This window comes from Diplotaxodon limnothrissa, linkage group LG3 (genome assembly GCF_057381915.1).
Source record: "Diplotaxodon limnothrissa isolate DT_005_m linkage group LG3, D_limnothrissa_male_GT1.1, whole genome shotgun sequence".
Classification (NCBI taxonomy): Eukaryota; Metazoa; Chordata; class Actinopteri; order Cichliformes; family Cichlidae; genus Diplotaxodon; species Diplotaxodon limnothrissa.
In genome coordinates, this window is record NC_140598.1 from 9,954,542 (window position 1) to 9,970,212 (window position 15,671).

The following is a 15,671-nucleotide window of genomic DNA, read 5'->3' on the forward strand; positions in this document are numbered from 1 at the left end:
TATGTCTGTCCACACACAGACACAAGCTAAAGGTCCATGAAGTGATGTTTGGATGGGTTCAGTCAATCAGATGACTGTCATGGTGGAGCTTTGCTAGTCCTGCTGATCCCACTGAGAATTAACAACTCAGTTTCCAGATGTCTGTAGTTTTCTGCTCAGTTTCTTTAGTCCCAACAGCTCTTACCATCTCCTGCATAAAGCTTTCCCTCCATGCTCAGATGCCCTGGAACAAGGTGCTCTCTTTATATCAGTGACTGGTTTAAAGGGACAACTTGCAGTGCTCGCCAAACTTTGTGTCAGCAAAAGTAGTTCTAATGTTTCTTACATTTATTACATTTTTACATTTTTACACACACAAATCAATGAACGCAAAAACATAAACTTTCCAGATATTTTGTTTCACAATGTTACAAAACTCAGTTCACAACTACACAGTCAGATTTACAAGTACAAAATATTTATGACCACAGTTTGAGCCGATGTATGTCCCGAGTCTGTGGACTCAGTAGTTTTGTTTTGATTGTTATTGTCTTTTGTTACAATTTCATTCTGATTAAGATTTTCTAGTTCTGAGGTTTTGGTTTCTGTGTTCCCTCTGTACTGTGTTAGTATTGTGTCTCTGTGTTCACTTCCTGTTTTATTTTGACAGTGCCATGTCCTATGTTAGTGTGTCTACTTTTGCTTCCCCTTGTCTGGTTATGTACAATGAATCCTGCTGTGTCTCCCTTTTCTCATTCCCTGATGACTCTTTTGTGTATATGAGCCCTTTGTTTTCTCCTGCTTGTTGCTGGTTCGTCTGTGTTGTCTCCCCGTGTCTCCGTTTAAGGTTTCAGGTTAGTTTTGTAGTTTTTTCAGTAGAGGTTATCTTAGCTTCTGCACAGGCCATCTCCACTGCACTTCACCGTTTCAATAAAGCTCACTCACTTCACAGCAGTGTCGGCATCTTGGGTCCTTTATTAAATTCAACATGGCTCGCCCCGCTAGCCGTGACATAAGATGTGAAAACAATATCCAAAAAACATGAGGGACAAACAGGGAATAGTTTTAAGGTGCAGGGCCAACAAACTGAGTCTAGCCATGAACTCAGAGTTGATTGAATTAGCATTTTGAATTGGCTGATCTGAGTTACTTCAATCAAGTCTATGTTCACTTTGAGTTAAGATTATACGTGATTGATGGAAAAGAAAAAAGCCATCATCAGCAACTGATTCTGATTTAGCAGGTTTTCAAATCTAAACGGTACCCATCCCTAGCTGGCTGTAGTTTAACCTTTACTTAAAAAGCATCCCTAGACCCAGCTGTCTTAGCTAATTATAGGCCGATCTCCAACCTGACAATCCTTGAAAGAGTAGTTGGGGGGCGACAATCAGAGGGGCAGTGTGATGATCTTAGGTTACAAACTACTGCAGTCAAGTCATTAAGGGAAACAGGATCAAACTGCTCTAAGACAGCTGAGCACACAGGAGAAAGACTCTGATCTGAGGCAGCAGTCGGCGAGACAAGAGCCCTAATAGATAGAAGCTTGTTGTTAAAAAATGCTAAAAAATCATCACAAATACTTGGTGAAGAAATGACTCTGACATTATCACGTGAACGAAGAAAGCGATTGAGGACATTAAAAAATACCTGAGGCCTGTGACTGTTTACTGACACTAAGTTTAAGACAAACTGTGTCTGCAGTTTTTACAGCTTCTTGGTGAGCAGAAAGACAGAAAGTCCTTAAAATCTGTAGAGAAACATACAATCTGTCCTTTTTCCATCTCCTGTCAGCGCGTCTACAGTCACGCCTAAGGGAGCGCGTATGTTCATTCAACCACAGCTCTGATAAATGCTGAGCGCGCAGAGTCCTGAACGGAGCAATAGAGTCCAAAATATCAGTGCAGGTAGAATGAAGAAAGTTCGAAAGGTCCTCAACACTTTAACAGCTGGAGTTCATTATTCCAGAGTCCATAAAGGCAGCAGAAAAAGCGGCGCTGTTAGAGCATTAAGCGCTCGCTTTTTACACGCTGAGGCTCATGGCTTATCTACCGAGCGGCGCAGCGTTACAGTGACCAACACAGGAAGATGATCGGAGATCCACAACTCAGATATTTCAGTGACGCACACATCCAGCCTGTGGGAAAGCTCCAAGTCTAGTGTGTGACCTTTTTCATGAGTGGGACCAGTAACCCACTGGGTCAAGTTAAAAGAGTCAATAATATTTAAAAAGTCCTTGACCAGAAGTTTAGAGTCACAGCAGACATGGATGTTGAAATCACCAAGGCAGCATCATCAGAAGACATAGCACCCAGCTCTATCTGTCCATGAAGCCAGATAACACACACCAATGAGTTAAACTGCAGGAATGTCTTAAAGACATAAAGACCTGGATGGCCGCTAACTTTCTGCTTCTTCATTCAGATCAAACTGAGGTTATTGTACTCGGCCCTGAAAACCTTAGAAATATGGTATCTAACCAGATTCTTACCCTGGATGGCATTACCTTGGCCTCCAGTAACGCTGTGAGGAACCTTGGAGTCATTTTTGACCAGGACATGTCCTTCAACGCACATATTAAACAAATATGTAAGACTGCGTTCTTCCATTTGTGCAACATCTCTAAAGTTAGAAATATCCTGTCTCAGAGTGACGCTGAAAAACTAGTTCATGCATTTATTACTTCCAGGCTGGACTATTGTAATTCATTATTTTCAGGATGTCCTAAAAACTCGCTGAAAAGCCTTCAGCTGATCCAAAATGCTGCAGCAAGAGTGCTGACAGGGACTAGAAAGAGAGAGCAGATTTCTCCTTTATTCCCTTCATTGGCTTCCTGTTAAATCCAGAATCCAAAATCCTGCTCCTCACATACAAGGTCTTAAATAATCAGGCCCCATCTTATCTTAATGACCTTGTAGTACCATATCACCCTATTAGAGCACTTCGCTCTTGCTCTGCAGGCCTACTTGTTGTTCCTAGAGTATTTAAAAGTAGAATGGGAGGCAGAGCCTTCAGTTTTCAGGCCCCTCTTCTGTGGAACCAGCTTCCAGTTTGGATTCAGGAGACAGACACTATCTCTACTTTCAAGATTAGGCTTCAAACTTTCTTCTAACTTAACGATTAAGTCCCTGTATTCCACCGTTATATGGAAATCAGCCATTATAACTTGTGTCAAATCTACTTGTACCTCACAGTTTTCTAAGCACACAGAGAGCAGTAAACCTCAGAGCAGCAGCACATCAGACTGTGCAAAAAATCTAGAAGAGAAAATATTTCGACCCATTTCTAAATGATTCTTGTGACCATGCTGCACCACAACACCTGATCTCTGGTTTCCTCACCTCTTCAATCCCACTTTAATACTTGACTAAACTCATTTTCCTGTTTAGGTGTTGAGGCAAAGCCGCCCATCTACAATGCACGCAACAGCAAACGGAGCTATTTTCTACTTTTGTGCTACAAAATGTTCAAGCTGATTAAATTCATTAGAATAAAAGTTCAGATAATTTTCTCATATTAATGTTGGAGGTAGAAATTCAGGTAACTTTGCACAAAAACTGGCAGAAATTTCCTTCAAAGATGGAGTTTTTACTTTAATACTGTGAGTACATTTCAGAGCTTGTACTCTTTTACCTTTACTTGAGTAAAGAAGCTGAATCAGTATTTCAGCTTTAAGAGGGTATTTTAACACAAACATCAGTCCTTCTACTTCAGTATGTTTGACACTTTGTTTACGCCTAAATTAACTTTACTGTTAACGAGTTTTCATGTTTCTGTAATCCACCAGTGTGCTCATGCTTTTTTAAGTGAAAACATATTTTTAATGATCAAATATAATTATGTTTGTTATTTGTGGATTTTAAATGTCCTTGACAGAGACAGATGATGATCATTATCCTGCACTGTGGTCTCAGGTTTGGTCGAGCTAGCACAAAGAATGGCTATGTTGAACTTCCTCCTGGGATCTACACTAAGAAGTGAGTCCAACATTAGCAGGGTCTCTTTCCTTTATCTGATTCACTTTAGCATTCACAGTCACGTGAAGCTTGTTATTAACTCGATTACTCAACCCAGGGTTTCAGCTGAGCGCTCACATGAAACACATGGTGTTGGCAGCATCTGATCAATCATATTCATGGAGACGTGTATCAGCAACAGAGCAGCTGAGTTTGCAGAAGGAAGTCAAACTAAACCACAGGAACAATATTTGGAGATTACACACATAATAAAATACTAGCAGTAACACAGCTGCTGCAGACAAATCAGTCGTGTGATCGTGTGTGAGAGGAGAAGGACTGTAAAGGAGTTTGGTGTTAAAAGCTCTGTATGAATGTGGGAGACTTTGAAGGGCTTTAAAAAGGCCAATATAAAATAAAAGGCAGCAAAATTGCTGAGTGTGAAAGTCACCAGACTTATCAGAGCTCTGTGATTAAGACCTGTAAGAACACCTGTTTGTACTTGTTGGCATTATATCAAACACACACGTATATTAAGCCTTTGTTTGAACTCTGGTTGAATTTGTTACTTTCAGACTGTGAAACATCACAGAGGCTGCAGCTGCAGATCTTTTATTCACCTGGAAATTTACTTTAAATGTTAGATGGAAAATGTATTGCTCAGTTTAACCAAAGTAAGAACAAGAATCCATAAACCTTCATAAAGACAAACATCTCCCAGAACATTGAGCTGCTGAAGTGTCACTGAAGGGAAAAACTATTTGTCCTCCTCCATCCAGCAACACCTGAAACACCTGAGTGGAAGCTCCTCCCTACACTGTGTTTGAAGCAAAGCACAAAGGAGACACCTGCTGGAGCAGCTGGAGTCCTACAGACACTCAGCCTCTTCACTACACAAACACCGGCTACTAGAGCAGGGCGATATGGCCAAAAATATCACGATATAGATTTGAAAATATGCGATAACGATATAACTGATGATATAATTGACACTAGACATTTTATTATTTTTATTATTGTTATTATTATTATTATTAGTGCAAAAAAAACATCAAAGTATTTTCACTTAAACAAGCAGCTGTTTTTTGCATTAAAGTTATATAAAAAATTAACAGTGCAAATGCAAATTCTTTGCTGACAGTTTAACCAAAAGGCAATCCCAGTGGAAACTGGCCGACATATCCTCAGCATAACCATGTATAATATCCACAAAACTTAAAAAAAGGTCATACACACACAATACGGTAATATTATGTTGAACCACAGTACGTATCACTCCACGAGGCTCCTGCCTGTGATAGCCGTAATGCTCCAACAATAGATCAAATGGTGCGGGTTCGTAGCTTAGCAAAGTCGTACTAAAATATTTGACAGATTTTCAAATGCTGTGTACATAAAATCATTTCAAGGTCAGTAAACATAACCAGAATTCAAACATAAGGCACACAGGATTATAAGGGGCTCTGTCGATTTTTAGAAAAATCAAAGAATTAATTTTAAGTGCGCCGTATTTTCCAAAAAACACGGTAATAACGACGGCCCGCTAGCATGCTCTACCAAAAATAGTGCTTTGTTGTGCATCTGACGGACGAAAGCTAAACCAGTTCCACACCAGTGAAGTTGCAGCATTTTTACAAACCAGTTCTGGTTCATCCGTTTCATTCAACGATCCGCTTTCGTCCGTCTCATTCTCTGTTGCCACCATGTGCGTATGTAAAGAAAGGCACTGCGCATGCGTGTTTTACCCATATTCTATCGCAATATTTCATTTTCTTGTCGTTGCCCAACATTATACCGGTATTATTGATGATATGGCCCAGCCCTACCTCCTACAACATCCACTCTTTCCACTCTGACTGCTGTGTTTGTGGAAACACTCCAACACACACCGCTTCACACACCAACATAGAAATGTGTGAAAAAGAGCTGAGCTGATATTAAACATGAGGATTTATTCAAAAATACAGGAACAACATCTAGACACACATTACCTCTCAGCAGCAGAAGAACATCCTTTAAAGTTTAAATCAATATCCTTCGACACGTTGCTCTTTAAGGAAACACAGCTGGGTTCAGGTCCAGGAGATTCTGGCCTCTTATTGATCCTAAAAGAAAAACAATAAATGTAACAGCTTCATGAGACAGGAAGGAAAAACTGGAAATATTAAATTAAAGACATGATGAACAATCTCATAAAAATAATGTTCTTACTCTTTGTCACATAACAGTCTTTTGTTAAAGTTTACAACAATTTCCTTCGACACGTTGCTCTTTAAGGAAACACAGCTGGGTTCAGGTCCAGGCTCTGGATTAGTTTCAGGGTTATGTCCAGCTGAGCCTGGTACGCCCCACAGCTCTGGGCTTTAAAACAACACACACAGAGGTATGAGTGTGAATAATGATGGAGCAGTGATGTGAGTGCTGAGCTGTGACATGGAGAAGAGTCATGGACAGTTAGAGATGGTCATCTCACCTCTGAGCTTTGGTCTGGCTCTCATGTTCCCCACACAGAGTGCTTTTAGAGGGAGGGACTCCCTCCTCTCTGTCCTCACACTGATCCATGCTGCTGAAAACATCCAGATGAACAGAATCAACTCTTTGGGGATTTACTGGATGATTGAGCATCAAGACACTTTTTAATATTTTACTAATTTCTGAAGCTTTTTACCAACTTTGATCAAATTGGTCTGCTGTCATTTTATTGTTGACAAAAAGAGATTTTGAGTTTGAGTGTTGACGTTTCCATGTGGGACTGTTGCTGCAACACCAGGATGTTACTACAGAATACACTTTATATTGTGAGCACTTGGATGTTAGTCCAGTGGTCCTAAACTGACACACCTGCACCTGGATTCATTCTGACCAGATTTTAGCCCAACAGTGTTTCATACTTAATACATCAGACACAAACTCTGCAGCTGTCATTGTGTGCAGTGTGTGTGCAGTGTGTGTGCAGTGTGTGTGCAGTGTGTGTGCAGTGTGTGTGCAGCGGGTCACTTTGTCCTATGAGTGTTATACTACAATAAACAGAGCCTGACCGCGGGCATAAAGAGGGCAAAAACCCACTTATGCTCTAAAGATGAAGTTCTGTTTCTCTTCAAATGACCCTCAGAGCATGTGGCGGGTCATTGAACGCATCACAGATGACCTCAAGAACAACAGGCTGAAGAACATAAAAACAAACGCAGAGTTTCTGTCTGACGGTTTGAACATGAAACAGGAATTATTGAGCAAAAACGGCCAGTTTACTAATTTATGATCAATCATCAACGCATTCACCTACAATACACGAATGAACATCAGCAGTTAAACTGAAAATAACCTGCATACAAATACGACAGCAGACTATAGCGAACGAGCAGAGAAATGCATTTTATAGATGAAGTGTTGGCAGCGACTCTTAGGACAGCCCTGTCTCACTGTCAGCAGTTAAACAACATCCACACACTGGAAGCCCGTTTGCGTCACTAAAAAGAAGGATCCAGAACTCGAAATTTCGACTTATTAACTTGGAATTTTGAAAAAACGAACTCAAAATTAAGAGTTAGTGCTGTCAATCAGTCATTTACGTGAATGACGTAATTTCCTTGTTACCCGGAAGCTGAAGCCCTCAGCTACAAATGCTACAGCTAAGACACCAGAATTACAGCCAGTCATAAATGCACAAGTCGCTGATTATTGTCTGTGTGGCTTCACAAATGATGAAATCCTTCTGTTATTAGCTGAATCACATGGCGTTAATATCAGCTAACGTACTCTCGAAAGCCGATTTGTTGCGATGCGGGTTTGAGTGCGCATTGTAGCTGGATTACTGATTGGCAGAACTAACTCGACATTTCGAGAATGGATCCTTTTTTGTGGCGGAAACGGGCTTCCATAACAGACTGACGGAGGCAGGAGAAGCTGCCTACAGACATCAGTCAGTGGATCCACAGTAACATCGAGTTCAGCTGCTGATCATCAACTGTTTCTGTCTCGTTCCTAGACTCTGATCTCACATAAAACGAAGCAGATTTATGCTGAAACTAAGCTGCACACAGCTGATGTCAGCCAGGAAAACAGTACAGACTGCTAACGTTACCTTAACATGGAGACGATCAACTGCGCCACAACATTCACGAAAGCGAAAGTAAAAGCGACGGAAGGAAACGCCCAGAGAGGCGTTTGAGGGACGGTCAGAGTCAGGAACCTCAGAAACGCATCAGGCTGGAGTTTAATTCTGTTTTCATCTTTAGAAACATCTGGAAATAGTTATAAAAACGCTGCGTAATAAAGAAAAACAGTGTAGATTAGTTTGAGTTGTGTTTAGCTGAGCTGTGTCTTTAATCTGAAGTTCATTTTGTGGAGGAGCAGCAAGACTTTCAGTGTTACTCTCAGAGAAAGCCTCCCAAATGTCTGTTGTCTTAATAGTGGAATTATCTGGAAAATGAACCAGTTCTTATGAGCTGCTTTTCTGTATGAGCAGTCAAAGCATTTTATACAGCGTGCTTCATTCACACAAGCACTTCTTTTTCTAACAATGACACTATGATGGATGCATCGGAGAGGAAGTCGGGGTTCCACATCTTGCCCAAGGATACCGTGGCGTGCAGACTGGAGCAGCCAGGGATCAAACCTCCAACCTTCCAGTTAGTAATTCTACCTGCTGAGCTACAGTCTGTACTTCCTGAACAACACACCCTCCTTTTGTTTCTTTATTTCCAGTAGCAACCAGGACCATAATGAACCCTGACTCCAACAGACACTCAGGATCCACCTGCCCAGTAAGTCACCCGCTAACTGCAACTATCAGAGCCCTGACCTTCTGCAGAGACGAGTCACACTGAACACAGCAAGTGTCCCTGCTCTCAGATACAAAACCTGCCTTTAAAAGTTCAGAGTAATGAAATCAGCAGTTCTGATTCTAGAATCTGTAGTCTCACACACTTTTGTTGTTTTGGTTCACATCGGTTGATATTCTGCTGCAAACAACTAATGAGAACATTTTATAAACCTTTGAGTGTCCATCAGGATCCTGTAGAAACAGCTTCCTTCTCAAACACTAAACATCATTATTTACATTCTGTTTATTTATTTTTTAAAGTCCCTCTAGCACAGATTTCTTTAGTCGAATGTCTTTCTGTGTCTTCCATACAAACATTAAACATGAAAACACTCAACACAGCAACACTGAAAGCATTTGAGTGTAACTTTCATTCAAATCAAACTTTATACACAATTACAATAATGGAAAAAAGACAATCTAAATAGTAATACACAACAACCACTGCAGAAATAAATAAAAGAAAACCAAACACAATCCAACATGAATACACAATATTTAAATCTATATATTTATACATTTTAATATGATGTAAAAGAAAACAAATACGAAACCTATCAAACTACCAATATATAAAAAAACAAGACCAGAATCAGAGAGACTTTATTTATCCCCAAGGGCCAATTAACATACAACAGAGCAGCATGACGTTGAAGATAAGCACAATAAAAGTGAGATAATAAATACACAGAATATACAGTTTTAAAATTACACAGTTTTAAAATTAAAGTGACTGAAGGTGAATAAATAACTGTAAGTGACTAAAAGTGAGTAAAGTGTTGGTATAAGAGTGTAGTTTATGTTTCTGTGGGAAATGTTCTTATCAGCTGGAGTTAAAAAGCAGAGCTGCTTTGGGGACAAAGGTGGCGCTCCTCCTCCTCTCAGTCCTGCAGGAAATGCAGCGGAGGCGTCGCCCAGAGGGGAGCCATTGAAATGCAGGGTGAAGAATGTGAGAGGGGTCACTGATGATTTTGGCTGCCTGTCTAAGGGCCTGTTGATGAAAACCTGCCAGAGTTCTGACAGGCAGGCCAATGATTTTAGAGCACACTGATGCTGCAGTCTGTTCCTGTATGAAGGCTGAGGGAGTGGGACCAGCAGGTGATGGAGAAGGTCATGATGCTTTCAGGAAGACGTAGTAAAAAGTCATCATGATGGGTGTGCTGACTCCAAAGGAGTTGAGTTTCCTAAGGAGGTTTAGCCACCATGTCCCCTGCATGCTGGTAAGGCCTGGTTAACACACACATCAGCGTGAACAAAGTGGGAAATGTGTTTCTTCTAATTTTGTTACCATTTTTATTTAAGAAAAAAGCATTAAAAGTGCCAGGACACGTGTAAGTAAGTAAATGCCAAACACAGCTTCTTATCATTGCAAACTCTTATGGCTGCAAATGTTTTACAATAAAAGCAAACGTAAGCATTTGTGAAAACAACGAAACAGCTCAATGATTTGCTAAATTTGTACTGTAGCATCCATCCAGAGGGTTTCCCAGGTTTTCACTAATGCTGCTAAAAAAGCTGCATGTACATGTTAGCAGGCGTAACAGGCCCCGGGAGGATGGACAGTGTGCACCAGCTGGTTAGAACAAAGGAAATAATCAAATAAAATCATCGTTTTATTTCATCAACACACATAAAGGCCAGTTCACAAAAACTGACAAGCATTAGCTAACAGCTAACATGTAAAGGACGTGTGCAGGAGCCTGGATGCAGTTTGTGGAGTTTATATGATCAACATAGTTTTTGGGTTAAAGGTTAAAAGTATAAAGTTATGGCTCACTTGCTTAGAGTTGTATTATATGGGAAGCAGTGCTTACAGACTGACATAGTTGGATTTCTTTTGCTTCAAATGTATGCTTTTATTTTGATAGTCTGGCAGAGACAGGAAGTTAGCTGCCTCTCAGTCTCTCTGTTTGAACTGAACTTTGTAAGACTTTGATCCTTCTGGATTCAGGCACGTGTAGCTGCTCTGGACATTTGTACGGAAACATTTAAAACTGGACTCCTGCTGATTTTTGGAGAAACAGGGACTCAGTGGAGCGTCGAGCTGAGGCTTCATTCACTGCAAAGCTACAAAGTGCATTCATTTATCTTAACAAGCAAAGTTGATGTGACTGAAAAAACAAATATTTCTATGTTTCTGAACTTTCATCAGCTTGCTGAGCAGAAACATCTATGAAGAGTCCAGTCAGTGATTATTACTCATTAGAAGGGAAGATGAAGAATCCTGGTGTTGGAAGCTCACACTGTCTGCACTGTGCATGCAAAGTCCACTGAATGAATGAACCAGTGAATGTAGGAAGTGCCCACTGTTTCTGTAAGTATGGGAGGACCCACCTCTCTCTGCAGATGTCCCTGACACAGGCGGCCCTGGCCAGGATCTGCTCCCACTGGGCGTCCCTCCCCAGCACCACCCTGCTGTCCTGCTGGCTCATTAGACGCTGCAGCTCTGGGTAGACCCGGTCCTTACAGACATGACCAAAGCAGCACACAATCAAAGACAAACAGAAGCTTTGAACACATGAATATGACATTTATAGTAATGCGTTATTATTGCAAACCTGTTTTTTCCACAGAGCGGTCATGAGGCGCAGTCCCACTGCTCTCAGCTTGGGGGAGCCGGCCAGCATGTGCAGACTGTGCAGCACGATCGGGAAGCACAGCTGGAATATTACAGCACATATGATCAGAGCCAAGTTTACAAGAGAAACACACGGTTACAGCTGAAGAAGGCAGATGTTAGACGATGACTGCTGGTTTGGAGAGTCCAGCTCACTGACAGAGTGCTTTATACTACAGAGCACTGCATCTATCCCACACAGAGGCTGCTGTGGTGGAGTCCAATCCCAGCTCCTACAAACTGGGTACAAGAAACACTGTCTGTGTTCACACAGAGAAAACTGTGTGGGAGACGTGGGAATTTCTCTTTGCTCCTTTGTCAAAGTGCTAAACATCGAGAGGGGAACATTTCAGTTATGTGCACAAACTGATTTACCAACATTTGCCACACACAGTGTCCTGCTAATGGTTCTAATATTTAGCACAGTTTGTTTAATGCAGTGTTTGATTTGTTGCTCTTGATATTGTGCCATTCATTTGTGCACAGAGATGGCATCACAGAGATTTGATGGACATCAGTCTGATCTCTGCTTTTACACTGATAAACCTCAAAAACACATCTTTGTTTATTAGGTTCATTTCAGGACCACAGACAGCGCAGGACGATCAGCTGTGCTTTATGGATCTACATAAACTCAGCTGCATTTGATGTGACAGACATGAGCTGTAGATCACAGATACACACACCCCATCAGCACAGATGTGTTAGTGGTGCTGTTAACACCAGCTGGAGACATTTACAGTTTGTTTTATCCCTCAGGTGTTGTCTAAATATAAGAATGTATGTGTAGGTAAAATACAGTGGGTTGCAAAAGTATTCGGCCCCCTTGAACTTGCACACATTTTGTCACATTACAGCCACAAACATGAATCAGTTTCATTGGAATTCCAAGTGAAAGACCAACACAAAGTGGTGCACACGTGAGAAGTGGAACGAAAATCAGACATGATTCCAAACATTTTTTACAAATCAATAACTGCAAAGTGGGGTGTGCGTAATTATTCACCCCCCTGAGTCGATACTTTGTAGAACCACCTTTTGCTGCAGTTCCAGCTGCCAGTCTTTTAGGGTCTGTCTCTACCAGCTTTGCACATCTACAGACTGAAATCTTTGCCCATTCTTCTTTGAAACAGCTCCAGCTCAGTCAGATTAGATGGGCAGAGTTTGTGAACAGCAGTTTTCAGATCTTGCCACAGATTCTCGATTGGATTTAGATCTGGACTTTGACTGGGCCATTCTAACACATGGACATGTTTTGTTTTGAACCATCCCATTGTTGCCCTGGCTTTATGTTCAGGGTCGTTGTCCTGCTGGAAGGTGAACCTCCGCCCCAGTCTCAAGTCTTTTGCAGACTCCAAGAGGTTTTCTTCCAAGATCGCCCTGTATTTGGCTCCATCCATCTTCCCATCAACTCTGACCAGCTTCCCTGTCCCTGCTGAAGAGAAGCACCCCCAGAGCATGATGCTGCCACCACCATATTTGACAGTGGGGCTGGTGTGTTCAGAGTCATGTGCAGTGTTAGTTTTCCACACAGAGCATTTTGCATTTTGGTCTCATCTGACCAGAGCAGCTTCTTCCACATGTTTGCTGTGTCCCCCACATGGCTTGTGGCAAACTGCAAACGGGACTTCTTATGGTTTTCTGTTAACAATGGCTTTCTTCTTGCCACTCTTCCATAAAGCACAACTTTGTGCAGTTGTGATGGCATGCCACACATGGTAAGCTCCACACCTCACCACCCGTTGATTCACTTTAGTTTAATTTACAGTCACTACTTTAAAATATTCTTATTGTTCAATATTGTTTCTTTATTAAATGTATTTATTTTTCCATCACACCTTCCAATGTTTATATGGCGTGCACACATATTAACCTTGCAAGGTCAAAGTTCCGTTTTATGTTATATTAATACATCTTTTCTTTGTTTGAGTTACCTGGGGGTTGGTGTCTCCTCCTGTCTGGCAAAAGGTGTAGCAAAGGGCTGAGAGACCTGAAGTACCACTGACAGCCTAATTGGATTGCACCACATGCTTCATTGCCTGGGGGGTGTTTCATGTGTGTTTAAATGTTTTGTATTAGTTGGTTATATGGCAGCCATCTTGTTTTCCCCCGTGTGTGTCATTTGGTTTAGCTAAACCAGTATTTAAGTTCCCCTGTGTGTAGTGATGGCCAAATGAAGCTTTCTGAAGCTTGTATTGAAAAACGGTTCATTACTCGAAGCTTTTCAACACAGTCCTCTCTGGTGACATCTGGTGGCCAAAAATACAAAGAGCAGCTTGAATCCACAAAATAAAACCAACTGCTTCATAATGACTGCTCTCTCTACAGAGTGGAGTTCTGTCTGATATTGGGCCACTGTTGCTTTGAACGTGTATTTTTTTGGTGGTTAAAAAAAATGTGTTTTATTTGTTTAATAAATAGTTTTGACCAGTAAACTCTCCTTGTTTAAACATGCACCATGGTGTGGTCTTTCTTTGCTTGTGACTTCTTGATGTTAGTAAATACAATAATTGAAAAATACCACGTTACATATAATATATACATATAATAATGTACAACACATTATGGAGTAGGCTTCTGCTCTGAGGTCCTGCCTCCATGCACTTATGCAATTAATCGCTAGACAGGTGTATTTATAAATAATATTATATCAGGGAAATTTTCCCAGACATATTTTTGACCTGGGGGTAGAATTGATTGTGAAATGGAAAGGGAATTAAAAACATGATGCATTGACGGTAACCCTTTTTCATTTTTATTTAAAAAGAGAATTTGTTCCACTGTGCGATGGCCGAACCTGTTCCTTTTCGTGGAGATAATTTCTCCTGCCTTAAGGAAAATCCCTTCACATGGCACAGAAGAGGCTGGAGTGCAGAGAAACTGGTAGAGATGCAGTTGTCCAGTCTACCTGGGCCCCACAAACTATCAGCTAAAGAGAATAAATAAATTCAATTGCTGCACATTTGGCAGACTAACATTTTCAGATTAATTAAACAATAAAATATATATTTTTACAACATTACATGTAAAGAGTCAAGTGGAAGTTTTTCTAAAGTTATTTAATGATATTTATATTATGGAAGCAGATTTTTGACATTTTACCTTTTTCCCGTTTTCAGATATAATAAACACGCACAAAACAAAAGCAAACGGCCAGAACACAAAGCTGGAAAACCCACCCGATTGACCAAAATCCACTCAAAATACTCCCACACAACAGAACCTCCTCTATTCCTCGCTGGCTCCAAATCTCTCAGTGGAATGATCAGTGGTTTGCTATCTGTCACCATCAAAACGCTCCACAAATCCCGCGAATGATTCGCTTCCTTATAAACCATTGAATCAGATACTGAAGCAGTTAGGTTCTAAATGAAGCTCGGACGTCCCCGATCATGTGACTCTGGCCAAACGAATCAAGCTTCGACACAGTGCTTCTGAAGCAGTGTGTTGATTTTTTTGACACACGCACCGGAGCTTCAGCTTCAAGCGGGCCATCACTACCTGTGTGTCATTTCAGCAGGTCAGTTTGTCATATGGTTGTTTGAGGTTTTGTTAATTATTATCTTGAGTTTAGTCTATTGAGTTGACCTCTTTTATTGGTCTGCCTGTTTAAGTTTTGGCTTTGTTAAATATATTTTCATATTTTTGGGTCAATAAAACCCCTTTTTTGAATTAAAACCACCTGTGTCCTTTATGCTTTACTGCTTGGTCCCTGACAGCAGTGCACGACTAATAGTCGTCCTATGGACAGATTCCCCCACCTGAGCTGTGGATCTCTGCAGCTCGTCCAGAGTCACCATGGGCCTCTTGGCTGCATTTCTGATCAGCGCTCTCCTTGTTCGGCCTGTGAGTTTAGGTGGACGGCCTTGTCTTGGTAGGTTTACAGTTGTGCCATACTCCTTCCATTTCTGAATGATCGCTTGAACAGTGCTCCGTGGGATGTTCAAGGCTTGGGAAACCTTTTTGTAGCCTAAGCCTGCTTTAAATTTCTCAGTAACTTTATCCCTGACCTGTCTGCTGTGTTCTTTGGACTTCATGGTGTTGTTGCTCCCAATATTCTCTTAGACAACCTCTGAGGCCGTCACAGAGCAGCTGTATTTGTACTGACATTAGATTGCACACAGGTGCACTCTGTTTAATCATTAGCACTCATCAGGCAACGTCTATGGGCAACTGACTGCACTCAGCCCAAAGGGGGGTGAATAATTACGCACACCCCACTTTGCAGTTATTGATTTGTAACAAATGTTTGGAATCATGTCTGATTTTCGTTCCACTTCTCACGTGTGCACCACTTTGT

General features: G+C 41.2%; 2 protein-coding genes across 2 annotated transcripts in view; both read right to left on the reverse strand.

The window, feature by feature from the left end:
• Positions 1-15,671, reverse strand: part of LOC146634395 (protein NLRC3-like) — a 63,710-nt gene that overhangs the window by 9,873 nt on the left and 38,166 nt on the right. The window contains exon 5 of the mRNA XM_085377338.1: positions 5,924-6,037. Within this exon, the coding sequence (XP_085233464.1) occupies positions 5,924-6,037 (114 nt within the window). The remainder of the gene's footprint in view (positions 1-5,923; positions 6,038-15,671) is intronic.
• Positions 9,939-11,381, reverse strand: LOC146634396 (focadhesin-like). Its single transcript, XM_085377857.1, has 3 exons — positions 11,313-11,381; positions 11,089-11,216; positions 9,939-9,981 (listed from the first exon to the last, which is right to left on the reverse strand). The coding sequence occupies exons 1-3, from the start codon at positions 11,379-11,381 to the stop codon at positions 9,939-9,941; spliced, it is 240 nt and encodes a 79-aa protein (XP_085233983.1).